The 15,953-nt window shown below is 48.9% G+C and overlaps 1 protein-coding gene across 4 annotated transcripts in view; it reads left to right on the top strand.

Annotated features, from left to right (window-relative positions):
- Window positions 1-5,906: 5,906 nt before the first annotated feature.
- Window positions 5,907-15,953, top strand: part of MSI2 (musashi RNA binding protein 2) — a gene marked incomplete at its 5' end in the record, with an annotated part of 213,435 nt that continues 203,388 nt past the window's right edge. For all 4 annotated transcript variants that reach the window (XM_080629938.1, XM_080629939.1, XM_080629937.1 and 1 more), the window contains 5 exons: window positions 5,907-5,968; window positions 6,137-6,177; window positions 6,321-6,402; window positions 6,672-6,756; window positions 10,852-10,893. In XM_080629938.1, the coding sequence (XP_080486064.1) occupies window positions 5,907-5,968; window positions 6,137-6,177; window positions 6,321-6,402; window positions 6,672-6,756; window positions 10,852-10,893 (312 nt within the window). The remainder of the gene's footprint in view (window positions 5,969-6,136; window positions 6,178-6,320; window positions 6,403-6,671; window positions 6,757-10,851; window positions 10,894-15,953) is intronic.

The following is a 15,953-nucleotide window of genomic DNA, read 5'->3' as shown; positions in this document are numbered from 1 at the left end:
CAAAAGAGTTAATCTTGTGGATGCCCGAAAGTCAGACCAGGAATCCAGGACCTTGACAGTCAGTGCATTGGTGTTTTAAATCTGTTTTAAAGGGGAGAGGGTGCTTAAAGATGAGGAATTTCTTGAATATGGGAAAAGAATGCTTCTCGTATGAGGATATTTCTTGGTATTAACTCAAAGACTAGTTTTGGTCCATGGTGCTCTGGCATGATTTTGGCCAAGACACTGATGCCTTGATGGAGGCAGTGTGTGTGTGTGTATATGGACAAGTCCAAAGGAGGCTGTTGTGGGGGCCCAGTGACTCTGGGCTGGGATGCTGGAGATCCCTGGATAACGTGGTGAAGGGCTGGGCTGGGGTCGTTGTGTCCCAGCAGAGCAGGCAAGTACCAGCTTCATCTCTCCTGAGCTCTTTGTGCTTATCTGATCTGTGCCTCTGTAATGATGTGGTTAGAATTAAATTAGGGTGTTTTAATGCAGTTACAGCTACATTTACCAGGCACATCTCTTCCTGACGTACGATGCTGGAATTTAAGATATGGCCGGAGGCTGCATAGGAGTTCTTGTCTCCCAGGCTTGTTGCAGCCTTCCCACTTGCCACCCCAGGCCCTGGCCAGAAAGGCAGACTCAGGATTCCAATTCACATCTGCTGCTGGAAGGCCAGGGAATGACGCTGAAGGTAAATCCGGGAGGGAGGGACCAAAGAGCCTTGGTAATGGCCTTGGTCATAGCCAGTGACTCCTACCAGCACACAGCCGTACTTGAGGCTGTAATGGAACCAAGTGTTGCTGAGGACACAGCCCTTTGCATGGAGAGGTTCACACAGTGGGACCGGAGCCTTTTTATCCTGGCTTTTCAGGTGCAGGAAAATACCTTCAAAGGTGATGCATGAGTGGCTGATCTTTAACCAGCGTCCCTTCTTAGTGTAACCCTGACAGCTTTATATCCATTGAAGGTCTGTGCTGAGCTATTCCTTGTTGTGTGGCGTGTCCAGATCTCATAACAGGCTCCCCCACACGGTCCCTATTAGGGGTGAACTCACCTGATATGTCAGCATCCCCAGTGAGCCTGGTTCCTCAGCCTTTTGGGGTGTTTTCATCTGTGTTGATGTGCCTGATGGAAATTCATAGCGACGATGCCCTCTAGGGAGTGCCTTGTTTTTCCTACCCCTGATTCAGCTTCAGCCTCGTGCATTTTAAGTGCATATGCATATCTAAATGTGTGTATTTATACAGACCCTGCCAGTGCGTGTTTTGCAGTAATTCTCCTTGGATGCTCTTGCTTTCTCCTGCAGTCAATTTGTTTGAATGACATGGAACTGATAATGAACGTGGTTTCGGTGCTGAGCAATTGGGCTGGCTCCTCATTCCACCTCTCCTCGTTTTGAGCAAGAACGTGAGCACTTGCTGTGTCTGTTTTAGATTCCATCATGGAAGGAATAATTGAGATTGAGATTCTTAGTCACTCAATGCAGAAGGTCAGGGAATTAATGCTGTGTTACATCCAGACCATTCATTTATTGTGCCTCTGTTTTCTTCCTCCCTTAACTGTCTGTGGAGGAAAACAAATGTGCCACGGAGAAGGTAACATATCTTCAATGCTGTGCACATCCCCAGCCTCTGATAATGCACACTGTTTATCTTTATTTTGGGGGTGTTCCAGGGTACTTTTATCATCATAATTGATTCGTGGCGGCAGGGGAAAAAACATCCCGGAGTAAGAGGAAGAAATGATTCCAGTGAATCCATTGACTCCGTGGTAGCATTGATCTCCTTCTGGAAATTATTTATAGGAGAAGATTCATAGTTACTAATACTGGTTTGGACGTGGGGAACAGTTTATCAGAGGGTCTTAAAGGCCTTTGGTAACAATTAATCAGGTAGAGAAATAAGGTAGGGAGCCTTGTTTGGGGAGAGGGAAGGAAATGGCATTCCTGGCATAAATCTAGCTACAGCTATTTGTGGTCCATAAAGCGTCTCCTTAACACACGAGAGCTGCACAGGGGCAAATGCAAACCTCTTCTTCCCCTGCCTCGCCTCCCTGTTTTGTACTGTACTTCATCTGTATCCTGCAATTCTGCAGGAGGAATGGCACATCTGAAAGGGCACGGTTTGTTTCAAGGGGTCTGGTTGGTTGTTTTTGGTGTATATAGAGAGCGAATTGCCTGGAAGTGGTGAATAGAATTAAACACTCCAGTTCTGAACAACAAAATTCTCAGGGCTGTCTGTTGGTTTCAAAGCTGATGAAAACAAAGCAGGCTTTGAAATCTTTCCTCACAGAGCTTCCCCCCTCTGCTTTATCTCAAAGATGGGCTTGATAATATTTGGGTTTTATTCTTTTGAAACAGTTGGAAAATGCCGTTTTCCCAGTTCAGATGAAAATCTCGATGTTTTTAATAAGGTCAGTGTGACATCTTCATTAGCAAGGTGCTAAAATAACTTGATGCAGATCTGGAACTTGCACTGGAGAAAACTACTGTGTCTACCCAAAAAGTCTAGAGCCACGTTTGCCCTAGGTGCGAACTGGGATTGCTTCCCAAAAACTGTGGGTTCTGGGATAACCTGTTTCAGTTGGAGCACTGGCCAGGGTGTTTTTAAGCGACTCCTTTGTGTGCAGCCAAACTCCAGTGGCTTTTGTTTGGTTTTCCCTGGTCTCAGGGAGCTGCAAGTCCCATGGACGGGCAGTGCTCTGATGCTGGGTTTTGGGGTTTTGCTTCACATGACTCCAGGGTAGTTTTGTCATGAGGATTGATGAGTGATTGAGCAGCTGGTAATGGAGCAGGACTGACAGTGTGCGGGGACCGGCAGAGCTCTCCACTCAGGAATGCAGGTGGGTATTGAAGGGTGGGCAGCCCAAAAGAGAAACATCTCAGTTCTGTGGCAGCTTTGTTTGTAACTATCCCAGGGAAGCTGCTGGGTGCTGTGCATGTGAAAGCCTCTCCTCTGCTGTGACTGCTTTAGGGTATGTAGAAAGCCTTCACCCAGCTCTTTGGAGATGTCCTCTGTGTCTGGCCAATCTTCCCTGGCCCCCCAGAGAAGTCTGAAACCATGGTCCCCAGAGACATCGCTTCCTTTCTTTGTGCCATATCTCCTCCAAGGCAGAGCTGATCTCCCAGCGTGTTCCTGTACCTTGCTGCAGACACTGAGGGTAACACCAAAGGCAGAGATGCACCAACAAGGCCAACTCTTTGCAAGGACATGTTCTCCATTTCACGTGATCTTTGATCTCCTGGCAGCTCCCCATGTACTGCCCCTCTGTGATGCTGCCTAAATGATGTTTGCAGGTGAAGCCACATCTGGGCACCAGGAGACCAGGCCCCAGTGCACTGTCAGTCACCAGGGGTTCCAAAACCCACCAGCCAATCAATCTCAAGAACTAAATGATAGATGGAGTATAATGTAGGTTGTTATTTCTTCCTTATGCACAAAAATGAATTATTCAGTAAAGATTTAGATCCTTTTTATTATGACACTGGATTTACAGAGCGTACAAAACATAAATGCAGATTTCTCCAGCGCCAGACAGATGAACTCATCCTCCAGGCAGCCTGAGTTAGATGCAGCCATTCAGCATCGCTGCACGGCAGGGACAGGATGTCCCGATGGCTGCAAGGTGGGTACCAAGGACCTACACCTCCTAAGCTGCCAGCTTCTTTACCTAGCAGAGGATTCCCCAAAGCCCCATGTTGGTCTAGGAGCCCAAGATGTGTTTATTTCAGGAGTCAGGCTCTCAGGACCCATGCATCTTGTATGGCATTTGGAATCATGTGTCACTTGGGCCTTATAAATGCTTATCTGCATCTCAGCCTCTGATCTGGACAGAGCTGCCATGGATCAAAAGGAAATCAATTGTTAATGAGAAGTGGGTGCTATATGATTATGTGGCTAGATAGAGTGTTCCTGAATAGCTGTCTATGGAGCTACCCTCTGGAATTTGGGTTGGTTTGTATCAACAGCAGTAACTTTGCTTGTTAGTGGGATAAATGCTCCTATTTTTAATTGTGCGGCTGGGGAGGTCGTTCCCACTGACCAGCAGTTACTGATGTCAGCTTCATGGTTCATTAGCTGCTTCCGACAGTCTGCTGGGAGCTCAGCCTTAGCATGAACATGAGAGGTCAGAGAGAGGAGAGCAAAGGGCAAGGCTGCCAGTGCTCCCTGGGTTGGAGAGGAGGCTGGAACAGCACCTTTGGGGATGGGTGGTACCCAAGGAGCAGGACAGTGGGTCCTGGTTTGTCACTGTGGGCTTCAGGCACTGAAGCCACCTCCAGAGCATCCCTGGTGAAGTGGGTATGGCTTTTGCTTGCTGGGACAGAGAAAGGGGTAGGATCCTTTTCTAGGGCCATGCTGACCCTGGAGGGTTTGCCCCTTATGAAGAGGGGGTTTAATTGCTTGTCCCGGATGTGTGCTGACCAGGATGCAGTGGCAGGTCACTGGGCTTACTGGTTTTTAGTGACATTCCAGAGCATCAGATGTGCTCCATATGCACACTGTTTTGCATTGGGCTGTTATCTAATGCTGTGGCATCTCCCACTTCCCTCGGGCACACTGTGTTCTTGGGAAGCAGAACTGGTTTCTGAGCATCTGGAGGAGAGGGGAGAGCTCTGCACCCCCTGTCCTGCCTGTGCTGCCCTCGGGTTCCTCACAACCAGTCCTTAGTGGGGTTTCCATCTTTCTATATCTACATCATTTAAGGTTCGTAAACCTCACCAAAATTGGAGCTAAACTGGTGAATCTCAGCTGCGTGTGCAGGGGAAACAGGGAAAACCACTGCACAGATTGGAACTGCTCACCTGCTGAACCCGGCTGTGGCGCTGGGAAAGGCGGAAAAGAGGAAGTGCCGATAAAGTCCTTCAAGAGCCATTTGACCTTTACTGCTCACCGACGGCAGGGATAACAGTGCCGATTGGGTTGTAAGAGAGAGAAATCCATGTTTTCTTCTCACGGGAGTTCCCTCGGTCCATCAGCAAAACCTGCCTCGTGCTTCCTCACCCCAGGAAGGCAGAGGCACTAAAGGGGTGATGGAAGCCCGGGACCCGCACTCCTCACTTGCAATTGCCCGGTGATTGTAAGGAGAAATAGCCAAGATCTACAGGAGGCTCCGAGGATGGAGGGGAAAGGCTCTTCTTTAATACCCCCATCCATTTATTTGCACGCTGGTGCCGCTTGCCCCGCGGGGGCAGGGCCTGCTTGGTTCCTGTCCCGGCTGGAGTAGGGATGCGGGGGCACTGGGCTGCGGTAACACAGGACGTGGGGGTACCGGGACGCAGGAGCCCCAGGCACAGGGATGCGGTGGCACTGGGGCTCTGCGGAGGGCAGAGCGGGTTCCGATGGCCGCCCGGGCTTGGGGACGGGATAAACGCTGCCCCACGGCTCTGCTCCCTAAACTTCCGCTTGGCCTCCTGGGCCGGACCCGTCTTTCCCTCTCCAGCGGGTTGTTCCCAGCCTCTGGAATTGCCTCATGGCCATCAGCGCTGCGGGCACGGGAAGGGGAAGGGGGGGGGAAGAACAGCTCGGTGCCGCGGGGCGCGCGCGCGGCGGTGACGTCACGGCCGGGCCACGCGACAGCGGCGGGCTCCGCCCCGCGCGCGCGGGGAGGGCGGGGAAGGAGGGGTTGGGGGGGGGGGGGGGGGGGGCGGTGCGGGCTGAGGGGAGGGAGGGAGGGAGGGGAGATGGCGGCGGGGGGGAGGAGGCCCGGCGCGGCGCTGAGCTAAGCCGATCCCACGTGTGACGGATCTGGCTGCTGCCCCAGCGCCTCTCCAGTGAGATCCTCCGGTAGCGGAGGGAGGAGGAGGGGGGAAGGGAAGGGGAAAGGCAACCGGAGCGAGCCGAGCCCGAACAGGAGCCGGGCCGGGGGGGGGCGGGTTGGGCGGGCGGGGGGGGTCCTCTGAGGGGGTCTCGCTCGGCGCGGCCATGGAGGCGGACGGCAGCCAGGCTACCTCGGGGAGCCCCGGCGAGGCGCAGCACGACCCCGGGTAAGTCGTGGAGCGGCGGGGCGGAGAGGCGAGGACCGGCCGTTTCCCCCCCCCCCTCCCCTCCTTTCACCCCTCACCCCCCGCCCCGCGCCGCGCCGCCGTGAGGTGCCCCGTCAAAATGGCCGATCCCGCACCGGCGCTCAACTCCGCTCTCTTGTCTCCCTCCAGCAAGATGTTCATCGGCGGCCTCAGCTGGCAAACCTCACCAGGTACGGACCGCCGGCCCCCCGCGCCCCTCACCGCGCACCCCGCGTCCCGCCCCGCGTGGGCCGCGTCCCGCCGCGCCGGGGCCTGCCCCCCCCCCCCCCCCCCATTGCCTCCGCTGCCTCTCGGCTTCTCTCTCTCTCCGCAGACAGCCTTAGAGACTATTTTAGTAAATTCGGGGAGATCAGGGAGTGCATGGTCATGCGGGACCCCACCACCAAGCGCTCCAGGTAACGCCGCCGCCGCGCTCACAAACTTCGCGAGTTGCCGTCGGGGCGGGCGGACCCCGGCCCCCAACTCCCCTCCGCTGCCCCTCGCGTGGGGTCTGCGGGAGGTTCCCCCGCGCCGCGTCCCTCCGAGCCGGGAGGAAGGGAACAAAGCGGCCGGTGGAGGCGGAGAGGGGCCGGGGGGGTGGGGGGACAGCGCTGTGGGTTTGTGGCTTCTCTCCCAGTCTCTGGTTCTCATCACCCCCCATCCTCTCGCTCTTTGTCTCTCGCAGAGGCTTCGGGTTCGTTACGTTCGCGGATCCGGCGAGTGTAGACAAAGTCCTGGCTCAGCCCCACCACGAGCTGGACTCTAAGACGGTAGGTCCGTGCGTGGGGCTGCCCGCCCGCCCCTCGTCCGCGGCGTCAGGGCGACATGGTGACAGGGCGACAGGCGACGTTACAGGGATCCTGCCCTCGGCCGCAGCTGCGGCTTCGGCTGGGTTTTTCTGCGGGGCGGCGTCAAGCTGTCATTGAGCGGGGACTTGGCATGGCCGCGTTTGTCCTGGTTTTTCCCCAGACTCTGCCTTTAACTCACCGAAAGCGGTAACTTTGGTTTATTTTTCAATGCGAATTCTCCCCCACCGCCCGGTGGCTCCTCCCCCAGCAGCGGGTTGCATTGAGCGGTGACATTGAAAACATCGTGAAGTAAAACCCAACTTTTTTGCTCGGTGTTCCGGTGCAGAATGCGTTCTGCAGGGAACTTTCCACTTCTGCCGATTGATTATTTCTCTCTCGGTGCGCGTGTGTCAAGGTGGGAGTGCTTGCTGCCAAATCCTAGGAGCTGCTTCCCGTGCCGTTTCCCGAAGTCGTTTTTTGGCAGGAGCCCCCTCACCTGTGTTGCCAGGGCCCTTGGGAAACCTGGATGTTAATCTATGGGAGGCTCTGCGAGGGCTCCGGAGTGGATGCGGTCGAAAAGCACAATTCCCTGTTTGTTGTTGTTTCTCTTGAGCTTTTTGCTGTGCTCAGTCTCCAGTGGATAACATAAGGAATATGCTCCTGGGATTCAGCTCAGCTCTTTTTTTTTAATGAGTATTACACTTGCTTTTATTCTTTTTTTCCAATAAAACCCCTATACATGCATTTTCCCCCCTTGACCTGATACGTTATGTTTGACCTGGCACTGAAAATGCCGTTTTGGGCTTGTGTAGCTCTAGGCCCTGTTTTGTCCCTGCCATCAAGGCCATGCACAAAGAACTAAGTTTTGTGCCTCTTACTTTGTTGCCATGTAAAGCTTCAGCAAACCTGGAAGGGGAGGAGGGAAGGACACTGGTAGAGGTCATTATCGCTTTGGTGCTGGTTGGTCTGGAGGGGGCTGTGTTTGGGAAGGGAAGGATGGTGTTGGTGGAACTGTGTCTGGCAGAGCTGCTGCTGGATATGCCAAGTGTGCTCGTTGCTGTCACTGTCTTTTGTAGTATATGTGCTGGATCTTAAAGGTTTGATTTAACGTGAGCACGGTGCTAGGAGGAATCCTGACTCAGTGCTGGAACGTCTTGTGTGTGCCTGTGTGTGCGAGATTACGGTTAAACGAGGGATAGACAAAGCAGGGAGCAAACACGAGTGTGTGACTTTTTCCAAATGTAATTTATATGGAAACAAAAAGCCCAAAGCTCTCATAGAAGCAGGTGGAATCTCGTGTTTTAATTCGACCCACAAATTCTGCTGGGCTTGTCTAAACATGTAGCCCATGCTTGCACATGCCTTAATGATTTGATTTTAGGTTTAATCAGATATGGTAAGATAACTGATTCAACTGTGCTCCCTGAGATTAAACTCCTCAGACTTTTCGTGTAGAGCTCTGTTCTCTATGTGTTTTTAAAGCTAATTTTAGATAAGAAGAACAAAGGCAAACAGTGTCTTGAACGAGGGTTCTTAAAATCCTAAATCCTGGGAGGACACCCTGTCATATTTCTGACTATAATTAGGTCCTCCCCCAGCTTTTTCCTGTAGCACAGTCTCGTCCCTGCAATGTATTAATTTGCTCAGCTCTGGGGGAGGGGTGAGAAGCTTCGCCAGGGCAAACGTGCCTCCGTTTTGATTGTGTGATAGTGATTGGATCAATCTGAATCAGAAATTAACCTCAGAATCAGTAAAGCAGCTTCAAAGTACGATCCAGAGCTAGGCAGGTTTCCCCTTCAGCCCTGTGTGTGTAGACATATTGTAGTAACTGTTCTTTAGCATAACATAGCATTTGACTCTGTTTCAACGTTCAGCGCAGGAGGCAGATCGGTTGGGTATTGGCATGGAAACGTCGCTCTTGTTTACAGTTACGTTAAAAGCTTTGTTTAGGTAATGGCCATTCCTATCAGAAATAGTATTAGAGTCATTCCTAGAGGACTTGTAGATACAGTAAGTAGAGTTGTACCTAACTAACTAATTATTTTTTTGGTAGAAGTTTGTTTTTTTATTTTGGTTGTTTTTTAAATAGTTGACAGGGATATGCAAAAGGTATGGATTTGCCGTGTCCATGGCTACTGTTCCTCTTCCAAGCCCACGGGTGCTTATCCAAAAGGTTTTGTGAAGGAAAACCCAGTTATTCAAGCAGGGCTGTCGCTGTGGTGCAAAGAACTCCATGCTCTTTGAACTGACCTTCAAAAATGAATGTGTTGCTTTCGAGTTTAATGGCCCCTTCCAACTTTTTCCCGGCGGGACTGTGCAGTGATGCCCTTCTGGTGGGACTGGTGCTCTTTGCTGGGAAAACTTTGGCTTTTGAAGAAGCAAATGTAGAAATGTGCACATTTGCCTCCACATTTGGGTATTGCTGTGGAAAATCCGTACCTGTTGTATTTCCCCAGTAGACAAATGCCTAGTCAGTGCTGAATATATTTGTAGATAATGTTAATCTCTCTGAAAAGGTTAGCTTTCTAGAGAATTAATTTTACTTTTGATGCTTTTTGAACAATAAAGTGGCATGTAATCGCTCATTTCTCAGGTGTGTCCTAAAAAAAGCTACTACATTTATATCTGGTGCAGGCGAATCAGTTTATCGGTTGCACATCAAATGTTTGTGATATTTCCAATTTTGACAAATTAATTGAGTAAAACTGCTTTTTAGGAGAGTCTCGTGGTTACTGATCAGTGACAGGAATACGTATCACCACAGAAATAACAATACCAAATGGAAACAGCTCCTTTTCCTGGTCAGGGTTAGCTTGAGGGGGGGAAACCTGACAAAAATCAAACCCAAGCTACTAATGAAAGCCTCTGCTTCAGAATATGCCTTAACACAAGCAGGATTAGTTTCATCAGCGTGTTACAGTCAAGACACTGAAAGCGGTTGCAGGTAGCACAGTTAAGGTAGGATTTAGACCTTTAAAACATCGTTTTCCAGATTCTTTCTTTAGAAGATGCGTGCGTGCAGATGCTGCTAAAACCAGAGGTGAAATCAGCAGCACGGAGATGTTTTATTGCAGTCATTTTTACAGATGACAGTTGAGGCTGGGCAGTTGTTGGAAAGGTTTTTCTTCCCCTCCAGCCATGCCTCTGCGGTGGTGTCTTTTTGTTCTGAAGTGATTTTTTGAGTGGTAGAGAGGAGCCACTTTCTGAACGTGACCCGTGTGGAAGTTGTTTTTAAAACTGCAGAATTAGCATGTGGGCACACTTTGGAATGGGAGTCGATGCTGCACCTTAGAACAAGGGAGCAGGGGCTAAAACAAGGGTATTTTTTCTTCCTTTTTGTCTCTGTGATAGCGTGCTTCGCTGGGGAATACTCCAGGGTAATTCCTTCATGGAAAATAATTAAGAACTTGGTTTCTCTGGTTTAAAACACTTGTATGTTTTATGTGCCTTGCTCTCCTCTGCCCACCCCTTCCCATAAATGCCCCTTTGTCATTTTTATTGCTCACATGTGTTCTTTGAGGGGGAGCAAACCAGATCAATTTGGCATATTTTTGTCAAGGGTAACCTAGTAGTTCTTCTAACGTTTTAGTTTTAGCAATTGAAATGCGAATTGGCTTTGTGTTCTGCATTTCTCTCTTTGTGTGGTGTTGCCAAGTCAGTTGACAAAACAAAGCAGAAAAGAAAAAGCAACCCCAAACCCAACTGAAGGAAGGTGCAGGTGTCAGGAACAGCAGGTGAGGATCTGATCAGGCGTGCTGGCTGTCTCTGTGCGGCCTCCAGAGCATGCAGATAAGGGTTAACATGCAGTTTTGGTTGTAGAGGCAGCACCTAGAGACTAAGAGGGAGCTCCCTGAGCACCAGTGGAGGTTGTTGCGTAGAAGATGATGGAGGAGGTGTACAGAAGAGATGTTTTCTTCTACTCTTCCTGTCTCCTGTTCCAGAGCAGTTCTGGATGAGCCGGTGTGCTGAATGATAAGCCTGAGAAATGAGGGATTAATAATTCAGTGATTTAAAAACAAAATAATATAAACTGACAACAAAAGCTATGTTGTTGATTTCCCCTTTCTTTTTCCTCAGATTGACCCTAAAGTTGCATTTCCCCGACGAGCACAGCCTAAGGTAAGTAGGAGGATCGATAATAGGATTTTAGGCACACAGAGAATCATTGTTGCCAGGCAGTTCAGGTTTCACACAGGGAATTGGCAATGAAAGCTTTTAAAGCCAGTGCATGGCGTCTTAAGGGTATCAGTGTATGGCTGTGAAACTACAGGAGAGCTGCTTTGTGCACTGTTACGTGTCTCCAGTTTAACTGTCTCCGTGCGGAGCCCCGGTCGGTCGTGGCTGGCTGAGGAGGGGAGGCTTCTCCCATGGTGGTGGGAGATTGTTGCTGCTTTACTCGAGTTTGTTACGCTGTTTTACGCAATGTGTTTTGCCTGGTGTTTATGAAGAGCAGTCAGATTAAGTGCAGACTTCAGGCTTGTTTTGAGCTGAGCTTTCAGTTCTGTGGTTGTGATGGATGGGAATATATCTCTGCCTTCATTGTTTGCAAATTTCCTTTTGTATAACTTCAGAGATGTGCTTGGAGACTAATAAGCGTTGGGTAGCAAGTTGCTGGTGAGGCTCTGAACTCTTCAGGCTACGGGGTATTCTTTTGCAAGAACAGTGAAACAATGAGCTTTAAGTCTCCAGCCGATGAGGCTGACTGGAGGAGTGACCTCCTCCTTCCAGGGGACTTGTGGTAGTGCAGCCAGCTTCCACGCTGGGACAAAGGCAGTGTAGTGATGTGCAGAGGAACTTGTGTCTGCGTGTGCTTACTCTGACACGTCGCTGGTGCCATTTCTGCTGGAGGAGTTGCTTATGGAATAGAAGTGGTTGTTGCTCTTCAGGCTGTGCCTAACAAAACCAGCAGATCCGTTTTAAATCCAAATGTGCAGCCGGTTGTATTTGAATTTTGAAAGCCAGAGGCTGAAAGAAAACTTTTGTAATTGACATTTTCTTTTGTGTTTGTTTTTTGGGACTCGGTTCAGCTGGTGTGTGTCACTTGTATCCAATGATCAGCTTGGGCTAGCTCAGTATTCCTTAAAAATGGAAGGGCAAGGCTGCAAAGCTGCAGATGCAAGTCAGTAAGGAAAAGTGCTTTAAAGTTGGTGGCAGGAGATACCTGAACAAGTCAACCCAACAATTTTATTGCAGATAGCTCCTCAGGAAAGCAAGCAGTTTAATAGCGTGTGGAACCGTAATGTTAAATACTGTACAGAACACAGAGCTAGTGTGTAATTTAAACCCCTGGGTGTGTAGCAGGAGAGGTGCTAGTGATTTCTTTAAAGGAAGAAAGAAAAAGAGATAAACCCCAACATTCTACTTGCAGAATTTTAAACCAGACTAATGTAGTCAAATATTTAGAGGTTCTTTTCCTCATAGGCCATATCTAATAACTACTTAGTGAGTAATGACGTGCCTGGCTTGCTTCTGTGCTAGCAAATTGTTTCTAGTTTGTAGGTTTGTGGCTTGCGGATTCTGCTGTTGGATTAATGCTGCCTTTAGAATACAGTTCCAAGTTATCAGGATTTTGAAGGGTTTCCTAATGGAATTATGAAGATGATTTTGTGCTGTGACTGATGTTTCTTTCCCCCTTCCCAATACCTTTTAAAGCCTTATTTACATTTTAAACTGTCTTCAATTACCGGTTATCTGTTTCTACAGTGTTCTTTGTACAAGTTTAGAACTTGGAGCAGAGCTGTTAAGCTGTCCCGTGTGATTTCTTCTATAACAATTAAAAAAACCAGGGCATGTCTTATGCCGAGGATATTAGTGAGTTAAATTTCCCTGTTAATGTAAAACCAGGTCAGTTTTACAAAGGGGAGTTTGTTTTTCTCCACGTAGGGTTTTTTTTTGGTGGTGGTTGTTTCTTTTGGTAACAGACCTCTTTCAAGCATGGGGCAAATGCTGGAACGCAGGCTGGATTCCACTCTTAGCAGGGACTTGCTCTCTGGAGAGGTCATCAGGATCTGCTTCTGCTTTTTACACACATCTCCTCCTTCCTAAAGTGTCAGGATTTCTACGGGCTCTTGAAAGAAAAGCTTAAGATTGGAAGGAGCCTTATTAGGAAACTGGAGAAAATCAGCTGCAATAAAGAGCAGATTGGTATCAATTGTAACATTATCCTGGGCAGCATTTCATCATCTGCATTTTCTTGTTTTCTGTTTTTTTAATTAGATACTGAATTAAGGTTTTGGACTTGTTCCTTCATCCCAGTTGAATAGCGAATGCTCAGTGTTCAAATGTGACTGTGCTTTAGTCTAATTAACCAGCAAATGCTCGGGCCTGTGGAGATTAATGGCATTTAATGAAACGCCTGTGTCTTTCTCTGGGTGCAAGGGGAGATATTTTTTCTGGTCTTCCTTCCTGGTGTGTTCAGCAAAATGGGGATTGGGTTTTTTCTGTCGCCTTCCTGGCAGTGACTGGGTGCTGAGGTGGAGGCCAGGCTGGGGTGCGTTCCCCCTTCTTGTGCAGACAGACCTTCTGGCAGGCTTCCCTCCATCCATCCCATCCCTTTCCTTCAGGAGCCCTTTTGACCTGCCTCGGCAGGATTAACTCTTCAGTAGGCAGCAGTTCTCGGGCTCCTTTGCCAGCTCACATGCTTGCTGTGGCTGTGGGGTCACGCTCGCTTATTTGTGCACGCACAAGAATCCCTGCTTGCTCCTTCTCCCCTTTTCTGGTTCACTTTAATTGGCGAGTCTTCCCCTTTCAAACGGCAGCCCAGTAAAAGGCTTTCTTTGGGGCTTTTTAAACTGCATCTCCATGATTTGACACCTCTCTGGTGATGCAAATTGGTTCCTGAGCAAGAAATGGCAGGTTGTAACAGCGGAGCATTCTTCCCTGATTTTCTCAGAATGACCCTCGCAGAATATCCTGGGTGTTTGCCTCCAGTGGATGATGCCAGGATTTGTAATCCCGCTCTGCTTGTGAAGTCCGGGAGCACTTGCAGCCATTGTTTTAGGAAATCTGCTGCAGGGGTTGAACTTGTTGAGGTTCTGGTGTATGGCTACCAGTGAGATGAAAAGAATAGCCAGAATAGCCGTATGCTTTCTCGCTGCTGCTGTTCCTTGATAAGAATCTGTCTTGCTTCCAAGTGCTGGAAGGCACTTTGTAACAGTTGAGCATTTATAACTCTGCTGACTTAAAAATCCTTAAAAAGCAGCAGTGACGGGGTAGTAGTTTTGTATCTCCTTTTGAATACTGAAGACTACAGTAATGTGACTTTTTAATACATGTAGCCTGTCAGTTCTGACGGTATCTGCTGTATTAGGTGGAGAAGCCTTATCAAATTTAGCATGTTCAGTAGATATTCTCAGTTGTAAGCAATTCCCTGCCTCACCCCTCTGCCTTGGGGATTTACTTAAAGAACAAAATAAACCTGAAGAGCAAAAGGACAGCAGCCTCAGTCCGTGAAGCAGCTCCGTGGCCATAGGAATACCTTTGTGTGATGTGTTAATATAGAAATTTGGATGCTTTGTCGTACAAAGCCACGTATGAAAGGGAAGCGTCAGTCAGAGTTTACAGTTAGTGAGGTGACCCACTGAGGTTTTTGTGCTCAGGTTTGTCCAGTGTGGGAGTGAAGTCCCTGTTCTTCCCAGCACTTACTGCAAGGGTGTAATGCATATGGCTGGAATTGCTTTGGCAAGTCAACAAGCTGCAGCTCCTTGTAGTAGTATTCGGTGTCACAATTCTGTTATCATTGTGTATGTGACTTGCTGACTGTAGTCTGTATCCTTCCTCTTCAGTGGCTGTTAAATGAAGTTAAAATCTGGTCTGTGTGGGTTGGGTAGGGTCTTCTGGTGACCATTTGGTCACAAAACAGCAAAAGGGCTTTATCTGATGAAGGAAATGAGATGGTGATGCTGAGTATCGATGGTTTTGTCAGATGTATTTTATTCTAACAGAGAACGGTTCAGAACTGGTAAATGGTTCTGGCATGCCTGCACTCCAGTCAATCTATCTGCAAACTGTGTGTACCCTTGTGTGTGGAGTAGCTGGTTTCCTGCCTGGTCAGGCACATGGGCTGTAAGAGGTGCAGTTGTGCACATCTGTTCCTCCTTCTTGGGCAAAAACCAGCAGTGTCAACAGCTCTCTTTTCATTTGGGTGGCTGCTGGTTGAACCCACGTGAAGCTGGCTATTCCAGAGCAGTGAATGGGGGGCATGCCCTTTTGGAGTAACACCCAGGCTAACCTGGGAGAGACTTTTTAAAGCTAACCAGTGGATGTGGATGTCTGATTCCAATTAAGTTGAGTGTGGGTGGGGTGTCTGCTTCCATTGGCTGCCTGATAAGCATGAGCCAAAGTAACAGGGAGAGATTTCATTCCAAAGCAAATGGTGGACCTTGAAAATCAAGAGTTCTGTTGTTTGTTTCCTCCCGTGCTCCTGCCTGGAAACTCCTCCAGGTTAGTTCACTGCTTCCCATCTTATTGTAAGTATTGGGTAGGCTTTGAAGTCTTTTTCAAAAGAATGTGAACTGAGCACACGAGCAGAGCTCCGGGTTCTTCCTTTCCTGCCACCCTTCCTTCCCCGCCAGGCTGTGGAGAGCAGCAAGGTCAGACCTGTTCCCTAGGATTCCTTTTTGTCTTTTTAAATTCCTCTGTGTTTGCAGGTCTGGATGGAGTAAGAGGAAGTGTTTCCTGCTTTTGCCAATGGGCGTTGATGTGTACCTTAATAACATTGCTGTATCTTCTGCATACAGAAGTCCTTACCAGGCAGTATGAGGGATTTCTTTTCATGGTTGATGGCCGGTGTTTGGATATCTTCTTCAACCAACCTTGACGTGTAGATCCCTTGCCCAGGGTAAGCTGCTCCTAGAATTTGTCTGTTTCTAGCATTGGATGGTTAAATGGAAAAGTTCATGAGTCTGAGTATTGGCAAATCAACCCAGGTCTTCTCAGGTAGGAGGGGATCAGGGTTTTGAAACCCACTATGCTGGACTCAGATTCCTGCTCTCTCTGACCTGTTCAAGCAGAGCATGATCTCTGTTCTTCGATGCAGCCAGAGGAAGGAAGTGGCTATGCAGGCTGTTTTGTGGAGTGCAGTGAGTTGTGTCAGGAGCAAGAGCTGAGCTGGGGTTTTGTTATTCTGCTGGTTTGGGAGATGTAAACACTCATTTCTTCCCCCCAACTACTCAGGTGGA

This window comes from Psittacula echo (genome assembly GCF_963264785.1).
Source record: "Psittacula echo genome assembly, chromosome: 15".
NCBI lineage: Eukaryota > Metazoa > Chordata > Aves > Psittaciformes > Psittacidae > Psittacula > Psittacula echo.
Note: the sequence above shows the minus strand (reverse complement) of the source record. Positions and strands in the feature narration are given on the sequence as shown.